This window comes from Lathamus discolor, chromosome 5, assembly GCF_037157495.1.
Source record: "Lathamus discolor isolate bLatDis1 chromosome 5, bLatDis1.hap1, whole genome shotgun sequence".
NCBI classification, from domain to species: domain Eukaryota; kingdom Metazoa; phylum Chordata; class Aves; order Psittaciformes; family Psittacidae; genus Lathamus; species Lathamus discolor.
The window spans coordinates 34,009,012-34,027,765 of record NC_088888.1 but is presented as its reverse complement, the minus strand read 5'-3'; the positions used below and the strand labels follow the sequence as shown (position 1 = coordinate 34,027,765).

General features: G+C 43.8%; 1 protein-coding gene across 2 annotated transcripts; it reads right to left on the bottom strand.

Moving 5' to 3' along the window:
- Positions 1-270: 270 nt before the first annotated feature.
- On the bottom strand, positions 271-18,724 carry URB2 (URB2 ribosome biogenesis homolog). Of its 2 annotated transcripts, none has more exons than XM_065680301.1 (10): positions 18,663-18,724; positions 18,240-18,398; positions 16,923-17,099; positions 11,909-15,284; positions 9,839-9,999; positions 8,160-8,270; positions 6,933-7,175; positions 5,815-5,905; positions 4,488-4,627; positions 271-979 (listed from the first exon to the last, which is right to left on the bottom strand). In XM_065680301.1, the coding sequence occupies exons 2-10, from the start codon at positions 18,363-18,365 to the stop codon at positions 782-784; spliced, it is 4,623 nt and encodes a 1,540-aa protein (XP_065536373.1). In that variant the 5' UTR covers positions 18,366-18,398; positions 18,663-18,724; the 3' UTR covers positions 271-781. The 2 variants fall into 2 exon arrangements, with proteins under 2 accessions (XP_065536373.1, XP_065536372.1); XM_065680300.1 differs by lacking the exon at positions 18,663-18,724 and adding an exon at positions 18,608-18,658.
- Positions 18,725-18,754: the final 30 nt, after the last annotated feature.

Sequence of the window (18,754 nt, the reverse complement as noted above, 5' to 3'; positions counted from 1 at the left end):
GTGAATGCAAAACAAGCAGCCTCAACTTAGATCAAAAAGGTCTCAGATAGGTCTTGGTAATTAACATGCTAAAAATGTACACTGAAAGTGACCACAGCCCAGATGACTAAGTGTAATTGCTTAATGACAGTAAATCGACCAGAGTTCTAAGTAGTCAGTCTTTTTGATTATCATGAGATTACAGGATAATACAGCTGGGGAGGAAATTCAATAGGTCAGACCAGGTTGCCCAGGGCTACACTGAAGAGCAAAACCAAACAAGCAAAGAGATACAAGCTTTCAAATGTTTTACTGTATTTGCACAGTTCTGCACAGTAACCTACTGCACAAATTTCTCCAGTAACAAAATGTAAAACAACAGGTACAAAAATAAGCACTTTGAGTGCTTTAATCTTGCTTACTATGTAAGGGAGAGCAGGAGTTATAACCCTCAGTGGCTTTTACACCAGACTATTGCTTCCAGAGGAAAAAGCACCATGGATGTGCTAAAGCCTAAAGCCTGACATCTGGTACCAGGCTGCAGCAAGCTCCCCAGGGCTCCCAGCAAGTTCAATGGGAGCCAGCACAGGTACAGCAGGACCAGATCTAAAGCACATCCTCCCTCCCCACTCCCCTCTTTCCTATTTGAAGGCTGGCTGTACAGCGATACGTGCAATCCATGTTTAGAGGACCCTATTCAGACTTGATCTCACTAGTCATCCCAAACCAAACGGCAACTGAGGATTTTCTGAGCACTGCAAGATCAATTCACAACTGATGATGTAGCACCAGGCAGGAATCATCATGCAGTGTACTTTTCCTCCCCATGTTTTCTTGCTTTGTGGTAGCGGTTGTAATCATTATACAGATCCTTAAAGACCTCCCTTACACCTGCTGGTAGTGACGTATTTAAGAACTTGATGTCCCGTTCAATGCAAAGGTCAAGGATGTGATATATCCCTTCTGCAAGATGTTTCTTCACAGCTGGGTGCAAAGTCACCTACGAGAAGAACAAAACTGCATTACGTTTGAAGACAAAAGGGCAAGAAAACACCCTCTCCACAGTCAGTAGAGATGGAACGCTGACAACATGTCATCCAGTGCATCAGACCATCTGGAACAGCCTATTAGATAAAATCCAAGATTTTGATGCAGTATTTTCCTGATCTTTGCAAACATGTTTTGCAGAACAAACATGCCCCTTGCAATAAAACCCACAGAAGTGCTGTTACTACACACATCAGTACTGATCATCTTGGAATCACATGAAATCCCTTCAGCGGAAAAACTGTAATTAAAAAAAACCCAAATACTTGTGCTGGATTACACAGTTCACTAGATTCTCTATGTCTCATATTAGCTGTATGCTCCTAAGTCTCAGTTTCAGATGAGCTGTTCCTTTAGGCTACATTGAGTAGTCAATCAATTTTAACTTAACAACTTCTTATTTATCTAACAATTTGTATCCGAGGACTTCAATGTACAAGCCTTAATAAAAGCAGCATTCAAGAAGCTCAGGAGATGTGCACTTCCTTGATCTGTTTTAACATCAAGAAGCAGGTACTTTCCTGAAGTCATGCAGAGAGTTGAAGGAACACAATGAATGAGTCAGGACTCAGTGCCCTGCTCCTGCCATTACCCCTGCCCAACCCGAAAACCAGCAGAACCACCACTACAACCAGGAACATCAGTGCTGACTGTGGAGTCCTCTGGTGCTCCAGGCTAACTAAAATCTGTCCTGTGCTCACAAATCACTTGCTAAATACTTCACTGTCTGAAACAGTGCTGGCCTCTGGCATCATCACATTATTTCTGCCACAGAACCATGTCTTATCTTCTTTGAATCCCAAAATTCACTTTATGCCTCCAGACCTAAGCCTCTGCACTCCAGGCCTAATGAAAATTACATAAAAAGCTGTCATTAAAATGCAGACTTCTTTCTTCCTGAGGCAACTAATAAACTTTGTGCTAATGAAGTGCACTCCTAATCACTGTGACAGACTCGTGCTCTCTTCCTGCCCTAAATGTAAAACAGCTAGTATATGTTTTATTAGACCTGCTAACATAGCTGAGAAAAACTTACAGCAGGCATTAAGGCACATAAGCATTTCTTCATATCTGTGACCCCGAAGAGTTTGCACATCCAAAAGGTTGTCGTTTTTCCCCTCTGTGCCATTTGATCTATTGGCTGGTTATAACAGATGTTATTTCTCCCTACATCATGCACTAATTTAACAGAACAGTTAAGTTTCACAACTTCCAGTGAATGCGCTGGCCTGTGATCTCCCCTCCTAAGGCAGAGAAAAGACCACAGAGAACAAGGACAGGAAAACCCACAGCTATTGACAAGATGGACCAGATGTCCCACTTGGGATAAGGAGATACCTCAGAGCTGCAGTTAATGGAACCGCATCCCTCACTTCACAAATTAATCTGGACCCATGCCTTATTTGTGCCATCCTTGCTTTGCAGTGCAGTTTCTATAAACACCCTCCAATACCACTATGGGAAGCAGAACCACAGAGTTAAACAGCTGCCACTACTGGCTGGCAGTTAATTATTCTAGTAAGTGTTTTATGGTCTATATAGTTAGCACAACCAATTTGTCAAGCACTACAGAGCTCTTGATATGAGACATTAAAAATATGAAGAGGTATTTCACTATTGCTGAATTAAGCAACAGTTCATAGACAACAAGGGAAAAGCACTGTCAACAGTATGAAAGAGGCTATAAATGCCATCCAAGCCAGCAAGGAGTCTTTCTAGATTAACACAAAATAATTCACAAGGATATTTTATTTCCTGGTGTAAAGAGGAAGTACTGAGGGAACTGTTACTCAGCTGCTTCAGGAGTAAGCAACTGTTAAGGCCAGCAGCTTTCACAAGTTTTAGCTTGCACATCCTTAAAAGGGTTCCAGTAAGTGTGCAGATCCCCATATACAGACTTAAATCTACCAACATGTTTTTCATATTTACCTTTGATAGACCCCTAGGGTTTTCAGACCACAGGCTTAAAGCCACTGATCTGGACTCAGACGAAATGAATGGCTGAAAGAGTTTTTCTCTCCCTCTGCAGCACAACATGAAAGATATGTAGTGCCCCTCTTAAGACAGGCATGCTGAGGCCTCTCCTTCCTCTGATATCCATCAATTCTCACCAGTCTAATGAGCAAATAAATCATCACCTTCTTGTAATCTATCTATTCTGTCAGACAGAAAACTGTCACAGCATCTGGTGGCTCACCCCACCAATTCCCTTCTCTGAGCCCAAAGGTTCCATGCGTACATTACTGACCTGTAGTTTCAGCTATCATCCATCACCCTGCATTTCCTACTGAAAGTATTGCACAAAACTTTCCTAGAAGTCTCATGAGACTTTGCACTCCTGCTAATACTGAGGTAAGTGTCCTTTCAACCTGAAAAGGCCATCTGACAATCTGAGTCGGGCTTTCTGACTTACATTCAGCCATGAACAGATTACAGAGTTCAGACAGTTAAATAGAGCAGAAGTAGCCTTAACAGTAATTTGTCCCTAGTATTTCCTGAATTACTATGTTTACTATGTAAACACTAACCAGCTTATTTGGAACGCTAAATAACATGGCTAAAACCTGATATATCCCAGGTTATGTCAGGCAATAGACAGGCTAAGGCAATAGAGAAGAAAGCCAAGTTTAAGCTCAATAACAACCTTCATGGTTAGTTACACAGGTTATACCATAAGCTTTCAGAAACACAGCACCAGTTAGGGTATTTTTGTGGTAAAAGAACCTAAAAACAAAAACTAAATTCCTTTCTGTATCTCAGCCCATGCCCAGGCCAGAGCCCCAAATAATCAATTTGCAGGTACTTGCAACACAAAGCAGCATTCAAACTCTGGTGAAATCTAAACCCATTAGGCTGAACAGAACAACAATTTGAACTTAGGTCTGAATGTGAGAAGCTACTGACCTGGCTCCGGCATCTGTAATAGCAGGGACAGCTGTTTTTAGTAAGGATTGGAATGATAACTTTGGTTCCAAACGAATTACTGAGAAGGTTACAATTGTCCAGGTTGAGAACATTTTTTTACATTCACTTACTCATTTAGACTGGATTATAAGGCATTTTCCAAGAGAAGTTTTCTCCATTACTTTGCCAGATGGAGCTCTAACTGCTATCAGTCCTGGACAACTGAGACTAGCTGGGAGAACCTGACCACTAGATGAAGAAAAAGCAACACTCAACATGACAGAAAAGCCAAGCAGTTCTGTAAACAGGCATTGCATTGTTTTGCCTTAGAAGAAACACAGCTCACACCTTTAGAAACTTTTCTGGAGCTGGGTAAAAATAGACTCTCAGGAGCTCCTGCTCAAAATAACAGTCTCAGTCAAACCTGTATCCCCATGAGACATAGCAACGTTTTTCACTTCACAGATTTATAAATCTTAACGCAATTGCCTCTGGAACAGGAACTCCAAAGCTAGCACAACACCATGGCACTTTCAAGATGAATGAGAACATGTTACCTTCTGCAATTCAGTCACATACTGAGCCACAATGAAAGCAGAAAACACAGTGAAGTCCTCCATTTCTGCAGCAATATGAGTATACATCCGTTCCACCAAGTGTGCACACCTCAGTATAACTTCAAACTCATCTGTGTTGCCTAAAACAGAAAGAGAATTGCAGCCTGGTATTTGAGGTTTAAAAAAACCTAGGAAAATAACCCAAAGAATCACCCAGTCTTACATGATTCTTGAACTACATGAAGCCAACACCAATATGCCCACTTTATCTTCTTTTCTTATCAAGCTACAGCTGAGAGGCCCCCACACCTCCACAACACACCATATGGATCTCTTACAATGGTTATTTTGTAAGAGCACACTGAGTCCAACTCCACATGCAGCGCAAGGCAAAAAGTACGTTATAAATGCTGGAGTGCTAAAAACAGCAGCTATGATCCCTTCCACGATTCAGTCCTAACTAGTACTGTGGAGGAGAGAACAAGGAGACAGGAAAATTGCATTCTCTATCTACAGAAAATCAGAAGACGTACCTTAGAATGCCTGCTAAGACACTCTTAGAAAGGGCATAGTAAGAAAGATCTATAATAACAGAGCTCTATTATGTGGAATATAGCAGCAGAAGCCACTTTCATGTGATCCGTTATGAAAACGGAAAAATCCTGCAAGGATAAACAGCACTTTTTTCAACCTGAGGGTGCCACATACCCGTAAGTTTCCTGTGACCCTTGCCTTATGTAAACATATTGCAGAAACAAGCAAATTCTCAAAGTCTGGCACCAATCTTTCCTTCATTTCGAACATACAGATATATCATTTAATCCCAACTGATGCTTCAGATACATGTAATGTTCTGGCTTTTTGCTTAGCATAACGGTGACAGTTCAGGTCTGGAGTAAACACAGTTCCAGTCTCAGGAGACTCCATTTAGTAGGATTGACCTGGGGCTATAATTCAGGCATATTAGCAAGTACCACTAGAGTTAACAGCCACCATGCTTTCAGGCACATGGGTTGATAGGAAGAGCGCAGCAAGCCTTACCAGTTCCTGTCTACTTACCAGCCAGGCAGTGGAGAATACCTTAATCATCGAAAGCAGTGCTGTCTGAATGCAGCTCCACAGGAGTTACCTTCATAAGCCCACAGTATTACAAATCTCATCCTGAATTTTACATAAAGGACAGAAAGGGCTAACAGTTTCAGTGCCACAGCTAAGTTTTGAGGACTTTGCTTCTGGTGTCAGACTGCCCTATTCTGCATTTCCTCTTCTAGAACATATATAAATTACAGTGTTTATATATAATGCAAAAGTGGAAAAGATATGGTACCTCTGTCTCCTTTCTGACGTCCTTCATGCATGACAGAAACAACCAGACGATGGAAACTGTTCAGAAAGGATGGTGCTGCTTTCAACAGCACCTGCAAAGACACAAAATAAAAACATCTGAGATTATGTAGAAAACAGAGTGGAGAGGGTAGAGGTATACCACTCCATAGCCTGAGGGAGATGAACTCCTGTGAAGGAAACTATATAGCTTATAGAGCTGTCAGGAGCAGGGACGATCTTTTCTTTCACATCCACACAGTATCTCACACATGAGAATCCTGAGACAGAACTGCAGTCCTGGCCATATGCAAATATAAATAACAAGTAAACATTATATTAGAGTTACTTAATCTCTCCAAAGCAGCATTTGACTCAGTACCCTAATGTCTAGGGAATTTGCTCTTGCTGGTAGAGATCCTCTGTAGCCAGACAGATTCACAGAACACAGGGTCCAGTAACACTACAGGTTACCGTGTGAGAACAGCCTGGCTACGCAGCTTTCTACCACAGGGTTTTCGTAAGGGCATTTTAGCAATATGTACTGCTTTGCTTTTTAGAATTTGACATTTCCCCATCTCTCACTTTCTTCACTCTCAGTCCTAATATAAATGCATGAGGCCCCTTTCCTTTTTTCTTCCACCTCTGCCTACATATTCCATGTATTCCTGGCATGACTTCACTTTCCCATGCCAGAAGGCTGACAAGAACACCAGGATGGTATGATGTTTGAAGGTCACCAACTTCTAACATGTCTAAGCCCTGTTTTCAAAGGACTGCAGAATCTTGATCTCCAGTGAGAATGAGATCCTAAAGCCTGAGCCATCTGTGCTTCCAGAAATCCATCATTAAAAAAGGGAAAGTTTTCTTCTAATCTAGCATCAGATGTTGATAAGCAATCTGCTGCCAAAGACCAATAATGCAGGCATAAATCAAAGCAGGAGAGCAACTGAAATTATGTGATATTCAGATTCTCAGCCTTTTAAACGACAACTGATACAGAGCACTTTCAAACCATCAGGACAAATTTCAAAAGCACTGTTAAAAGAAATTTGTCATCACAGGCCCCTGTGCTGGTTCTTTCTACCTTTTCCCCCTCCTCCCACCCCCTCACAGATATACCTTTGGATGACATTGCACAATAGAGAAGAGCACTTCATGGACTCCCAGGAAGACACCACGATAGTCTTCTGTCTTCAGATGATCGAGAGGGACTGTTAGGAGAATGCTGAATGCCAATGCCACATGGTGTGGATTTATGAGAACCCCTTCTCCTTGCCTCAGCAGAGCTGCTACAGTCTCTAGAATAGGTATGACTATGGTGGAAATCAGTGACTGGTCCTGACAGGCCTCTTTGGTTTGCATCTACAAGAAGACAAGAAAAAGGCAAGGAGGAGTGTATTAGCTACTAACTACCTACTAACTTAATTAGTAGGTTAATTAATTAGCTACTAACTAATTAGCTATTAACTACCTATGACTAGTATTCACACACCAGAAAGCCACTGTGCTCTGACTTGAGTCCATGGAACTAGACTGGTGCAAGCTGGACTGGCAGGGACAGTTTGCACTTTAACCATTTTCATGCAACTGCACCCTGGGTGAGGGTGACTACGATGCATTTCAAGTGAGCATTGATGAGAGTGTGGAACTGGAACTACTCCCCAGTCCCCTGACAATCAGCACTTCTTTGCACCTCCTCACATGAATGCACTGATGCTGTTCTCTCTTTTACACACAGGCAGAAAGTGCATGCTCACGAGTCCCAGGCATTGCAAGGCCAACCTTAGACAAATTCTGGTCCATAGACACCATCACCACAAGAGAAGAAAAGCTCTGTCACTAAATTTGCATGTTGTACACATGAAGGACAGGAAACTTGGGTTTGGTTACTTTCAGTTTCATTTCCCCTTCATAATTCAGTGAATTTATATTATTATTTTTTTAATATGAGTACTCTTTTCTTCTTGTTTTGCTGCTGTTGCCTCCTACTGTGACATGCAGCTGACAGTTACCTCCTCCTTTGGCCAAAAAGGAGGACAGGAGACTCAGACTCTATTCTCCGCAGCCTAAAATGTTTCTCCCAAGCTCCAGATTACATGGTGCAGTCCCAGAGAATTAATGACAGTAAAAACGGATGACCTACACACTGCACTATGGGAGCAGATTTACTTAAGGAAGGAGGAGAGAAAGGGTCTAGACCAAAAATCAAAGTGCAGGTGAATCTGGTGTGGTTTTGGCTACTATCATTTTTGCTCCTGTATGCCTCTGTGCATGTTAGATGTAACCACTACAGACTCCAACAAATAAAAGTGATAGGTAATGAAGTTATAATAAAGGGATACTTACAGCTAAAGCTGTGATTATCTGTGGGCTGGCGAACCAGAAAGCTTTCTCTTTGTCTCCACTTAACGGGCAGCTGAGCAACAATTTGGTTAGCGTAACGGCTGACAATACTTCCTGCAGAAAGCAGATTGATGATCAGTCAGGTACAAGAGGCACTGGCTCCTTTCAAGTATACAAGAGCTCTTCCAAGGGCAGTGGCAATTTTGAGCATTATCAGAGCCTTGACACATGCAGGTCCTTCCACCAACACATCACTTTGGAAACTGTGAAGCAAGCAGCAGCTCAACAAAATTCAATATGCTGAGCAGCACTGGCCCAAATGTACTGCAAGCTACCTTTGTTTTAGATCAACTTATTGTACAAATAGGCTTAGGTGATTTTGAAGAAAGGAAAGCCTTCAGCTGCCACTAGGTAACAGAGGGTAGCAGAAGAAATACAGGGACACCAGTACACCATACACTAAGAATGCTGCATTTGGCAGCAGGTTGGTTTTTTTACTTGCTGATTGATAAAAGAAACATACTACAAACTACACTCAGGTGGCAGGAATTATATTCACAGTATAAGAATTCCAGACAGACTTGGATATATCCATGTCTATTTCAGACATGTTCATGTCTGCTTCTAACAAATAAGAGCCAGATAAAGCACCAAGTTTAATCCAAGTTTCATTCTCAAGTCACCAAGCTTTCTATGGAGAATACAACTGGCTTTTTTGCCAAAAGTGTTCCTTATGTCACCACAGCTGCTTAAGCTGCTCTGGAAAAAGGCACAGTATGTTAAAAGCTACTGAGTGGTATCTAGTTATTACAGACTAAAAGTCTTTATAGAGACAAATAACAAAAGCACTGGTGCAGTTTTGGTTTTACTTAAAAACGCGAGTACTTCTGCAAGTGCCTTTAACCCTGTTAAGAAGAACTACAGGCAAACACTGGTTAAACTCACTGGCTGCTAGGATCTGTTGAGCAAGAACTCTCATCAGCAAGTATTAAATAAGAATGCTCCATCCCTGGCGGTGTTCAAGACCAGGCTGGACAGAGCCTTGGGTGGCATGGTTTAGTGTGAGGTGTCCCTGCCCATGGCAGGGGGGTTGGAACTTGATGATCTTAAGGTCCTTTCCAACCCTAGCTATTCTATGATTCTGTAAGAATCCAGCAGGGCATTTAGCATCACAGCTATGTGACTTCTGTTGACAATACAAGGAATTAACGCTGCCAAGTCCTTAAGCTGGACAGAAAGTTTTCCAGCCGGTTTCCATGATCTTTCCACCTCTCTCAATTTATACAGAAAAAAATACATATAATTTTTCAGGGTGGTGAGACACCGGCACAGGCTGCCCAAAGAAGTGATAAATGCCCCATCTCTGGCAGTGCTGAAGGCCAGGTTGGACAGAGCCTCAAACAACCTGGTCTAGTGGAAGGCGTCCCTGCCTGTGGCAGGGGGTTGGAACTACATGATCTCTAAGGTCTTTTCCAACCCAAACCATTCTGTGATTCTATGTCCAAAACATATCTCGCCACAGTCATCAAGCCATAGCCATGAAAATTAATTTGACCTGACCACTAAACATGAAGCAGGAAGAGGGAAACATATTTATCAGATGTCATTCAGCAAAGGAAATTTTTTTCAAGATACAGAAAACTGAAGAAAGAAGTTGACAAAGAACTAAGCTCATGCCTTACTTTGGCCTTCTGTTGCCAAACGTTCCTCATTTCAAGTCCCTGCAGCACCAGCCTCATTATGGTATAAAACTCCTCATCAGAGCAGTTTCCCAGCAGCTGGACAAGCACCTCTGTCAGCTCCATCTCCATACTTTGGATCACCTGGGTTGTGATTGCAGGACCTGCATATTCAAGAGGCATAAACATGTCTTAATCAATTCCCAAGACAAGGACTTCCACAGGTAAAACAGAGTGAACTGAAACTCAGAATAGCTCTGTGGGTACCTTTTTAACACGCAACTGCATACCAGGCCCCATGCTTTCCCTTTACCTCTGTCCCCACAAATGCAATTACCTGCTATTCTCAAGTATTTCCAGAGCAGTCACCATACCAATCGCAAGCCTTCAGTAGTAGGGAAACACTGCAACAAAGCATGTTCACAAGCCAAGGGAGTAGGCTAAACAAGCTACAAGGCTTTACTACAGATCCTGCCAGAGAACCATGACATGTCACAAAAGCATTAAGCTGACAAGTTTAGCCCTCTGCTGATCATAAGTCACACTCCCAACCTACTCAATTATTACTATGTAGACAGTACTAGACTAACTTATATCTTAAACGATTCTGAAGGCTTGTTTTCAAGTTCCACAAGTATCCATAGGTAATGCCAAAAGTGCTCTTCAACAGGAATCTGTATTTCACCTTATTAAACACTTTACCTACTCATCAGAAATTCTTACAGCTTTTTACAGTGAATAATTATGTCTCCAGGCTAAAGCACTTTATCAATCTTCACTAATAATGTGATACACAGGATAGGACAGGAGAAAAGTCAGCAGAAAAATTACAGCAATCGAAACATCCTCCTGGGCTCTAGTTCTAATGTGAAATCCTGGCTCTTAGTACCCTCATTGAACCCCGCAAAATGCTGAAGGATCAAAATGCAGGCCAGGGAAGAGACAGATTAAGCCTCTATCTGGAAGTTTTAGCTCAAACTCAGCTGTGCAAATTCAAGGTCAGATTTTCCATGGAGAGCTGTGCTCTGTTCCTAACTACCTAATACCAATATAACATTGACATTATGACCGTAGTTCACCTGAGCAGCAGCCTCCAAAGTGGGGTATGCACACCCCAGGGTGTGCACAAGATACTCCATTAAGATGCACGAATTATAAATGAAATATCCTTCATAAATAAAATGAAATAGTAAAATAGTATTTATTTCATTTTTATCCCGTGTGCATGCTATCTTGGCATACTAGTAGTGTAGCACATGCATATAATTTACAAATAAACATACATTGAGGCTGCACACTCGTGTTATTTTTGGAGAGCATTGCACTAGAGCATATTAGCAGTAAGCTTGACAAATTCCAACTGTCTGAAGAAGCCAAAGAGAACAGTTATGCCTGTGCTGTGTTCAGTTCACCTCTTGTTCTGAACAACAAACGTAAAGGAGCCGTTAAGTCACACAGCTGGCAAGAGAAGTTTTACATGTAATTTCTAGCCCTGGCTCTTTATCTGATGGGGATAAAGGGACTGATCAGCCAATCTCCCACAGCCTTTATCGGAATTATGGGTGTTCAGCATCCTTAAGTTAGGTGATGTCCTACAACCTTGCCTTATCAGATACAAAAATAGATGAGTATTTTAATGTAAGGTCCTCCAAGATCCTCAGATAAGCCATACCAGATCTGCCCTGGTCGACATCAGCTGCTTCAGTGGTGCCTACTATACCGACTACGTGAGTAGGATACTGCACCTTCAGCCCTACATGCAGAAGCATTACCATGTTCCCGTTACTGTCAAAAGGCTCTACAGGGATAAGCAACGCAGGACCTCAGTTTATTAAGCTGTTTACATCTTCCTGAGGATCATTACCGAATTAGATGGTGGCTGTGGTCCAGGTACCACAACATTGCCTCCTTGAAAATTTTCCTGTTATGTATTTATAAAAGGATAGCCTACTGCTTTAACACAAGTAAATCAATACAGACTTTTTGGAAAGCTCTGTGGTTTCCTAAATGGCTTTTAACTCGCCTCTGCGCTGCAACATTATCAAAGGAAGTGGAGAAAAGGAATTTTCATACCAGTGAGAAGCTTTTTCATAGCAAAAACAACAGTGACAGCAGTTTCTTTTCCAGGATACAGCTCTGGAGCTGAGCAGAAGACTGTCAGGAACTGCAACGAAAACTGAAGGAACTGCAGGTTATCCCCTGCACACGGCAGTTCTTTCAGAATCTGCGAGTAAAACTCTTGGTACAGTTTAATACGGGGTTGCCCCAAAAACCCACTGGGCTCCTTCTGCCAGCCCTGGACAGCATGGCTCAGATCTGCTTTAAGAAGAGTAGTGACAGATGGTATGAATGCTACAGGCAAAGGCTGGTTTGGGGTGTTCCTCTGAAGCCCTTGTTCAACAGTTCTGACCATCTGCAGAACTACTGGCTCCAACAGAGCAGATAGCACATCCACAGAGTGGGTTTTTTTTTCTGGCAGCTGCTGAAGGTAGAGCGTGACAACATGGCACAGTGTGGTGAATGCCATGAGCTGTAACTGCCCAGCTGCAGGATTCCCATTTCTCCAGCCTTTGCTTTGGGCTGCACCAATGTCTGGCTTGCAGCTCTCCAAGAAAGACATGAACTTTTCCAAATTGAGCCTCACGCTTTGCCTTCTTTCAATAATCATCTGAAGGAAGTTTTCCAAAAAGGCCTGGACTTCCTGGAGATACTGTGCCCAAACAGGAGTAGTCAAGACATCAGTGAAGAACTTGCTAGCTGTAAGCTGGGAGGTCATGACAGCCTCAAGAACATCGCTGGCATGAAACACCTTAAGTACAGAGTTGACATTCCTGCCATCTTGCAGGCACCTCAGGAGGTGGAAGCAGGTGCTTAAAAACTTCAGCAGTAATGGCTTGCTGCAAGAGACTCTAGCCCTGGTGTTGGCCAGCAGGGACAGTAGCACCAGAAAACACCGAGTACAGTCAGAGGGAAGAAGACTGTCTAGTTTCAGAAGAGAAGCAACTTCCAGCAAACCCAAGAAGCTCTCTAGATGGCTTTCTTTCAGGATGACAGGGCGGCCATTTTTTGCTAACAATACTATACACTGGGCAACCTTCTCCAGTGTCTTCCAAGATAAGCTGACCTCATCCTTCAGCAGTTTGTTTTCTAATGGTGCTTCCAACAGGTCAACAGGTCTGCAGCCAGCCAGGATTTCTTCATGCCAAGCGATGTCAGCTGCAGAGAGCTGTTGAAGTGGCAGATCTACTGAATCCCTGGCAGCAGTGGACAACACCCTAGTGAACTGATGAATAAGACTGGTCATAAAAGCACAATGCAGGACCTTCATTTCTGGGAGAAAGGAGCTATGCATCAAACCAAGAGATACCTTTCCAATGCTGATGGAAGGCTCCTGGTCCGTGGCATCTTCCTGAGCTTTGGCCAACACTAATGTCTCTAGAAGCAGATCTGCGATGTACTCTACATCTTTCAAGGATATATATGGCAACAGGATAGTCAGGTTGGATATGACAAGGTGCCAGTGTGCTGTGGGGTAGGTGAGATCACTTATTGCGATGATATCTCCATCCCATGGTTCAGATTCTCCCCTGCTCATGTTGGCTCTCCCAGACTCCAGGATGAAAGCTGCAGCATGCTGCAAGGCCTGTAGGTCAGCTTTGTTCTGCATTAAGATCATCTTCATTTTCTGAAGTGTCATCAGTTCTAAACAGTATTTACTAGTGGAGGTAAAACTATTTGCAAGTTCCATAACTCTGTCCCAGCACTGCTCCTCCACACCACGGAGGAGAGCCGAAATGCCCCAGTGCCTTGCACCATGTTCAGTAACAGCACCAGCACTTTCAGCTCCTGGAGACACATACTTACTGCAGCTAATACCAAACAAAGTGTCTACTTCAACCCAAGTGTAAACAAGAAGGAGAGCAGAATCACTAGCCTTTCTTAGCCAAAGGTCTGACTTCTCTTCCTCTCCCCTAGGAGCCTGCAGCAGCTCCATCAGTGGCTGAATGATTCCCTTCTGCATCTTTGCCAACAGACTCTGAGTGCGAAGGACCACAGGGGAAGGAGTGATATCATCTAAGCTTCTCATGTTGAACAGAAAAGCATGCAGCACAGAGCACACTGACAGCAGCTTCAAGGACATGTCAACTGACCCTTCAATAGCAGGAATGATAAGGGTCTGGCATTTCTCCATGAAGAGACACAAAATGTCCAGAATCTGGTTGGGTGGCAATTCAAGGAGGCACTCACGAAGCTTTACTGTCAGGCCAGCAGAGAAGACAGGCAGCCTCAGTTCATCAACTGCTGGCTGGCAGATGACTGTCAGCACCTCCTCAAAGAGCCGTGGGAACTGTCGCAGCTTGGAATAAGTCTGAAACATGGTGTTGATGAGAGTCTCCTGGGGTTTCTTTGTACGCAGCTCGGAGACCTTTGCATCAATCCAAGCCGAGGCCACTAAGTCATCCAGGTCTGGCTCTAATATAAGGTGGTTTAATGATATCAAGAGTTTGAGACACCTGAACCAAGCAGGGATGGAAGCTTGGGAGTGCCTCATCAACATCTGTGCTAGCTTACGGTAAAACCCAAACTGCACCTCCTTGTGCCGAATACGGTCACTGGCAATGTTATAGATATCATTGCTAAGCACCAAGTTCAGAAGCTGTTCCAAAGCAAGTAGCTCCATGCTCCAGTCCACAGGGGAAAGCGTATCCTCCCTCATGCCCTGCTGCAAGCCAGAGAGCCTGAGACAGCCAAAAAGCCTGCTGAACATGTGGAAACACACAAGGTGGTTTTCCGCCTTACAGTATGAGTCCAGAAAGAGCTTATATAACAACGACATTGACCCAGCCACAACAGCTCCATGGAGGGCAGGTTCACAAAAGTCACTGCCCAGCTTGGTCTGCACTGTGTTGACTGGTAGCAAAAGATTTTTCAAAGCTCCTTTCTTCTTCTCCTGGAGTTCCTGTTCTGGCAGCAGCTCCTCTTTGTAGGATGAGAAAAGCTCAGGCTGGAATAACCCAGCCTGCAGCAAAGTTTCTACCTGGTTTCGGATTTCCCTGCTCAGGTGCTGACGCACACGGTTGTCATCTGCTTGTGTCCAGCTCCTCGCAGTCATCAAGTGCCTCAGGAGCAGACATGGCTGCAGCAAGTGACTTGTCACATGCCCAAACACACGATTTGGGTTAGTTTGCTGCCTCTGGATCAGAAGGTACTGAGCAAAAGTAAGATGGAGGACGCTGAACAACTGGGAGCCCACAGCATCATCAGAAGCCAGCTGCTGACACGCCAGCTTGGACAGGTTGCTGAGGAGATCAACCAAGAGCTCGCACTTTGCTGTGTAAATGATGGAGAGCGAAGGAGTAGAAAGGATGCCACTGGAGCAACTCAGCACCGTGCCAATATTTTGCTGTGTTTTTTGAGAACAGGCCTCTAATAACCTCTTATTTATGACCTGCAGGTTAGGAAGGAAAAAAAAACCAGTCACTTTTGCACACAAAGATAAAGCTCATCATAATGAACCAACACCACCTTCTGTGAGCTGCCAACAGCTCGTGCTGGGTTTCTCACATCAGAGGGCTGAGATTAGAAGCTCCTCTGGTCAGAACTGTGTCCCTGCATTTGTTTGTACCACAGGATGAATGAGAAAGCCCTCATTCAGTATCAGTACTACTGGCAACAGCCTAAGATTGTCTACACTTGATCCTAATAATTGATCCTGTGGAAAGGGAGTAGGAAGAAAACCTAGAAATTTCCTCCCTTTTTGCAAGGCCCCCAGACTTCTGCTCCAAACAACAAACCCCCACACAACATACATCCCACCTTTGATCCAGGAAGCTTATTCAGTAAGAATGCCCATGACTAAATAATCATTTTTGTATTTTAAAAAGACACAGTTTCCTATGCTGATGTGTGGAACGTGAAGGACTGTTCTCTCTCCTCTTTGAGGGTAAAGAACAGATATAAAGAATTAATGTTTACTTAAACTTGCAGTTCCCTTCCTTTCTCAATCTTTGTGTTGATTTACCTTTGATCCCCCCTTTACACTTGCTCCCTTTTCTCACCCCAAAATAGTCTTGTCATCAAACAAATTCAGTAGCAATTTACAAATCTATGCCTATTCCAGAGTTAAAAACCTCATTTGTCTCCTTACACCTCACAGTGGACATTTCACCTCCTCAATGCAAGCCCCCCTGGATTAAGACATCCTTAAATTCTTTGCACTGGATGCTTTACCACCTCAGTCCTTGGTCTTTAGGGTACTCTGGTCTGCCACCTAAACTTCAGCCAGACAGGTGTTCACCCTCAGACCACGTTTAAATTTGGCACACTTTCTATGTAACATCTCTGAAGCACAGATTTCATCCAACCAATTCCCTGTACCTCACAACTCAATTTCTGCAGATAAAGCCTATCTTCTCCCACCTTCTTCCACATCATCACAACTAAAAGCATCATTTTCCCAGTCATTTTCACTGTCTTTACAGACATTTCTGTAACCAGGAAGCTGAATAAGAAGCTAGACTTCCTGGTTCAGTTCTAAACTGTAAACTAAAGTCTCCCCCATGCACTTTCGTCTGAGGCTAAAATAATGCTATTATTAAGATCAATACTGATTCAGTGCCATCACTGCTCAGAGTCATCATAAGCTGCAGGGTTTGCTGGACAGCACGTCACAGTGCACAAGTATTCAAGCCAAACACACTGATGAGCCCTACTGTGAGGGAAAACAGTCTCTCTCCCTAAGACTTCCAGGCAAAAGAGCAATATAAGCAGTAAATAATATAAAAGAACAACATATGGAACTAAGCCTATTGCAATACTTAGACCTCACTCTCTGAGGGTGTGAAGAAGTAAAAGACACAGAGGAAAATTATTCTTATACCACTTTGCCATTTTTTGCCTTAGTGCTGCACAAATACAAACTGTATTGCGGAACAGAAACAGAGGAGTTTTTAGTAGAGGTCCTAAAAGCCATCAGATTAATTATTATATATCTCATGTAATGCCTGACACTGTGAGGAAGAGTCCTACACTGTAGAAAATACAAATGTCTATCTAGCACATAACAAACATCCCCAGTTTTAGTTACCTGTGCAATTGAAAAACTGAGACCAATTGTCTTGCCACTCTTTAAGAGATTTTGTAGCCTTTTACTGTGGATAATGTTGTCTAGATACACCCAGAGTTTCTCAACAACTTCATCCTCCAGTTCAAGTTTCTTATTGTAGTATGAAACCAACACATGGCTTACCCAATCGAGTAATACCTGTTAAGAAAAGGGAAAAGAAATAAGCTTTAATAACCCCCACGTGAAAACAAGACAAAAGTAACACCTCTTCACAATTATACACCTGTGCCTTGAGAACTGCTCTGCATCCAAGCAGGACAGGCTCTAAACAAGCAGATAAGTTCACCCTTGTAGGTTGCAGTTTTTAAGAGCCTTCATTCTAAATCCAATGTTGGCCTTGTATCAACTCAAAACAGCTCTCAAGAGACAACATCCTAAGGCCCTTTCATCAGGGCATAATTCTGACAGCCAATACTAATTAGCCAATACAGTCTTTTCAATCAAAACAAAGAATCAGATGATTTTCACTTTCTGACAATTGGTATTCTTTTCACATTCCCCCTCTTCCTATGTTTAAATTCACCACCTAGAAATTCAGGCCTAGGAATTTAGCTATGTGCAAACTGGAAAAGGCTGAAACATGCTAATTTAAATTACTGAGTTAAAAATACAATTATGGCGTTAACAAAACTCGGGTCTCTGATGGTGAACAAGACCCCACAAAACTGCTAGGCTGGTTGAGCAGCACAAGACACCCCTCCCTCGGGGAAACACTGAGCAGACCCTCAGGAAACAGGCTCAAAACAAACAATTTGAGGGGACAGGGTGGGTTCCAAGCAGAGAGCATCAAACCACCTTCTAATAAGCAGCCCATGAATCCACAGCACACTCAGCACATACACAACAGGTTCAGAACACCGGAAAACACATGTCTAGTGGCAGTCAATTCTCCCACCCTGAGGTTTTTGCTCTTAACCATGACCAGAAGCACCAGAGCATCCTCTATGGGATATAATAACCAGTGTTAGTAACAGCTGTGAAGAGAGTGGTTTTTCAGCTATCCCAGAGACACAATTCATGCACTACTCTCTCCGTAAGACTTTCCCCCTGCCCTCATGCAGACCTTCCTGCTGAAACGACTTGAAAGATGGCGTTATGAAAACATTTTATACTACCACACGAATCAAGAGACACCACATCACAGCTATACTGGCACAACAACCGAGGGAGGGTCAAGAGCTAGGCCTGGATTCTATGAATTAATTCAAGCTCAACAGCAGTTAACTACTGGGAGTTTTGGGGTTTTCCCTTCCGCCGCTTACCACTAAGCACACTAACCTGTTCTTTATTAGGTAGAACGCACTGGTGGGAAACCCACGCAAACCGCGCTAGCTTGAGTTTATCCTCCCAAGAAGTCTTGGCACTTTTCAACTTCAGGTAAATCCCGGAGTAGATGGCTGCCATGGGGACCGGCACGGCAAAGGCAGCGAGTCACGCCTGAAACAAACCTCACATGAGGAGAAGGCAGCACATAGGGCGAGCGGCCCTGCATCCCCAGCCCCTTGCTCACGGCCTGACCACCCCGACCGCCTCCCCCTCGGCGGGACGGGGCGAGCCCCGCACAGCCCGCTCCCGGAGCACACTTCCCTCCCTCAGCCCAGACCCCGGCCCCCTTCACCGGGATCACGGCACTGCGCGGCCCTCACCGTGCCGCCGGGCGCACGCCACACGCTCTCCCCGCCTCCCCTCCACCCCGCTGACCTCTGTCCCCGCCAGGCAGCCGCAGCCGAGCGCCGATCGCGGGAGGCGGTGTGTGGGGCGCCCGCACCCATTGGCGGCCGGAGGGCGCCTGC

What these genes read in the sequence shown, in the direction of transcription:
- URB2 (XM_065680301.1), bottom strand. Translation starts at nt 18,365, where the DNA reads ATGGCAGCCATCTACTCCGGGATTTACCTGAAGTTGAAAAGTGCCAAG. An exon ending in TCAGTTTTTCAATTGCACAG is followed by an intron (nt 15,285 to 16,922) that starts GTAACTAAAACT and finishes CCTAACCTGCAG; the next exon opens with GTCATAAATAAGAGGTTATT. An exon ending in TATGAAAAAGCTTCTCACTG is followed by an intron (nt 10,000 to 11,908) that starts GTATGAAAATTC and finishes TTGAATATGCAG; the next exon opens with GTCCTGCAATCACAACCCAG.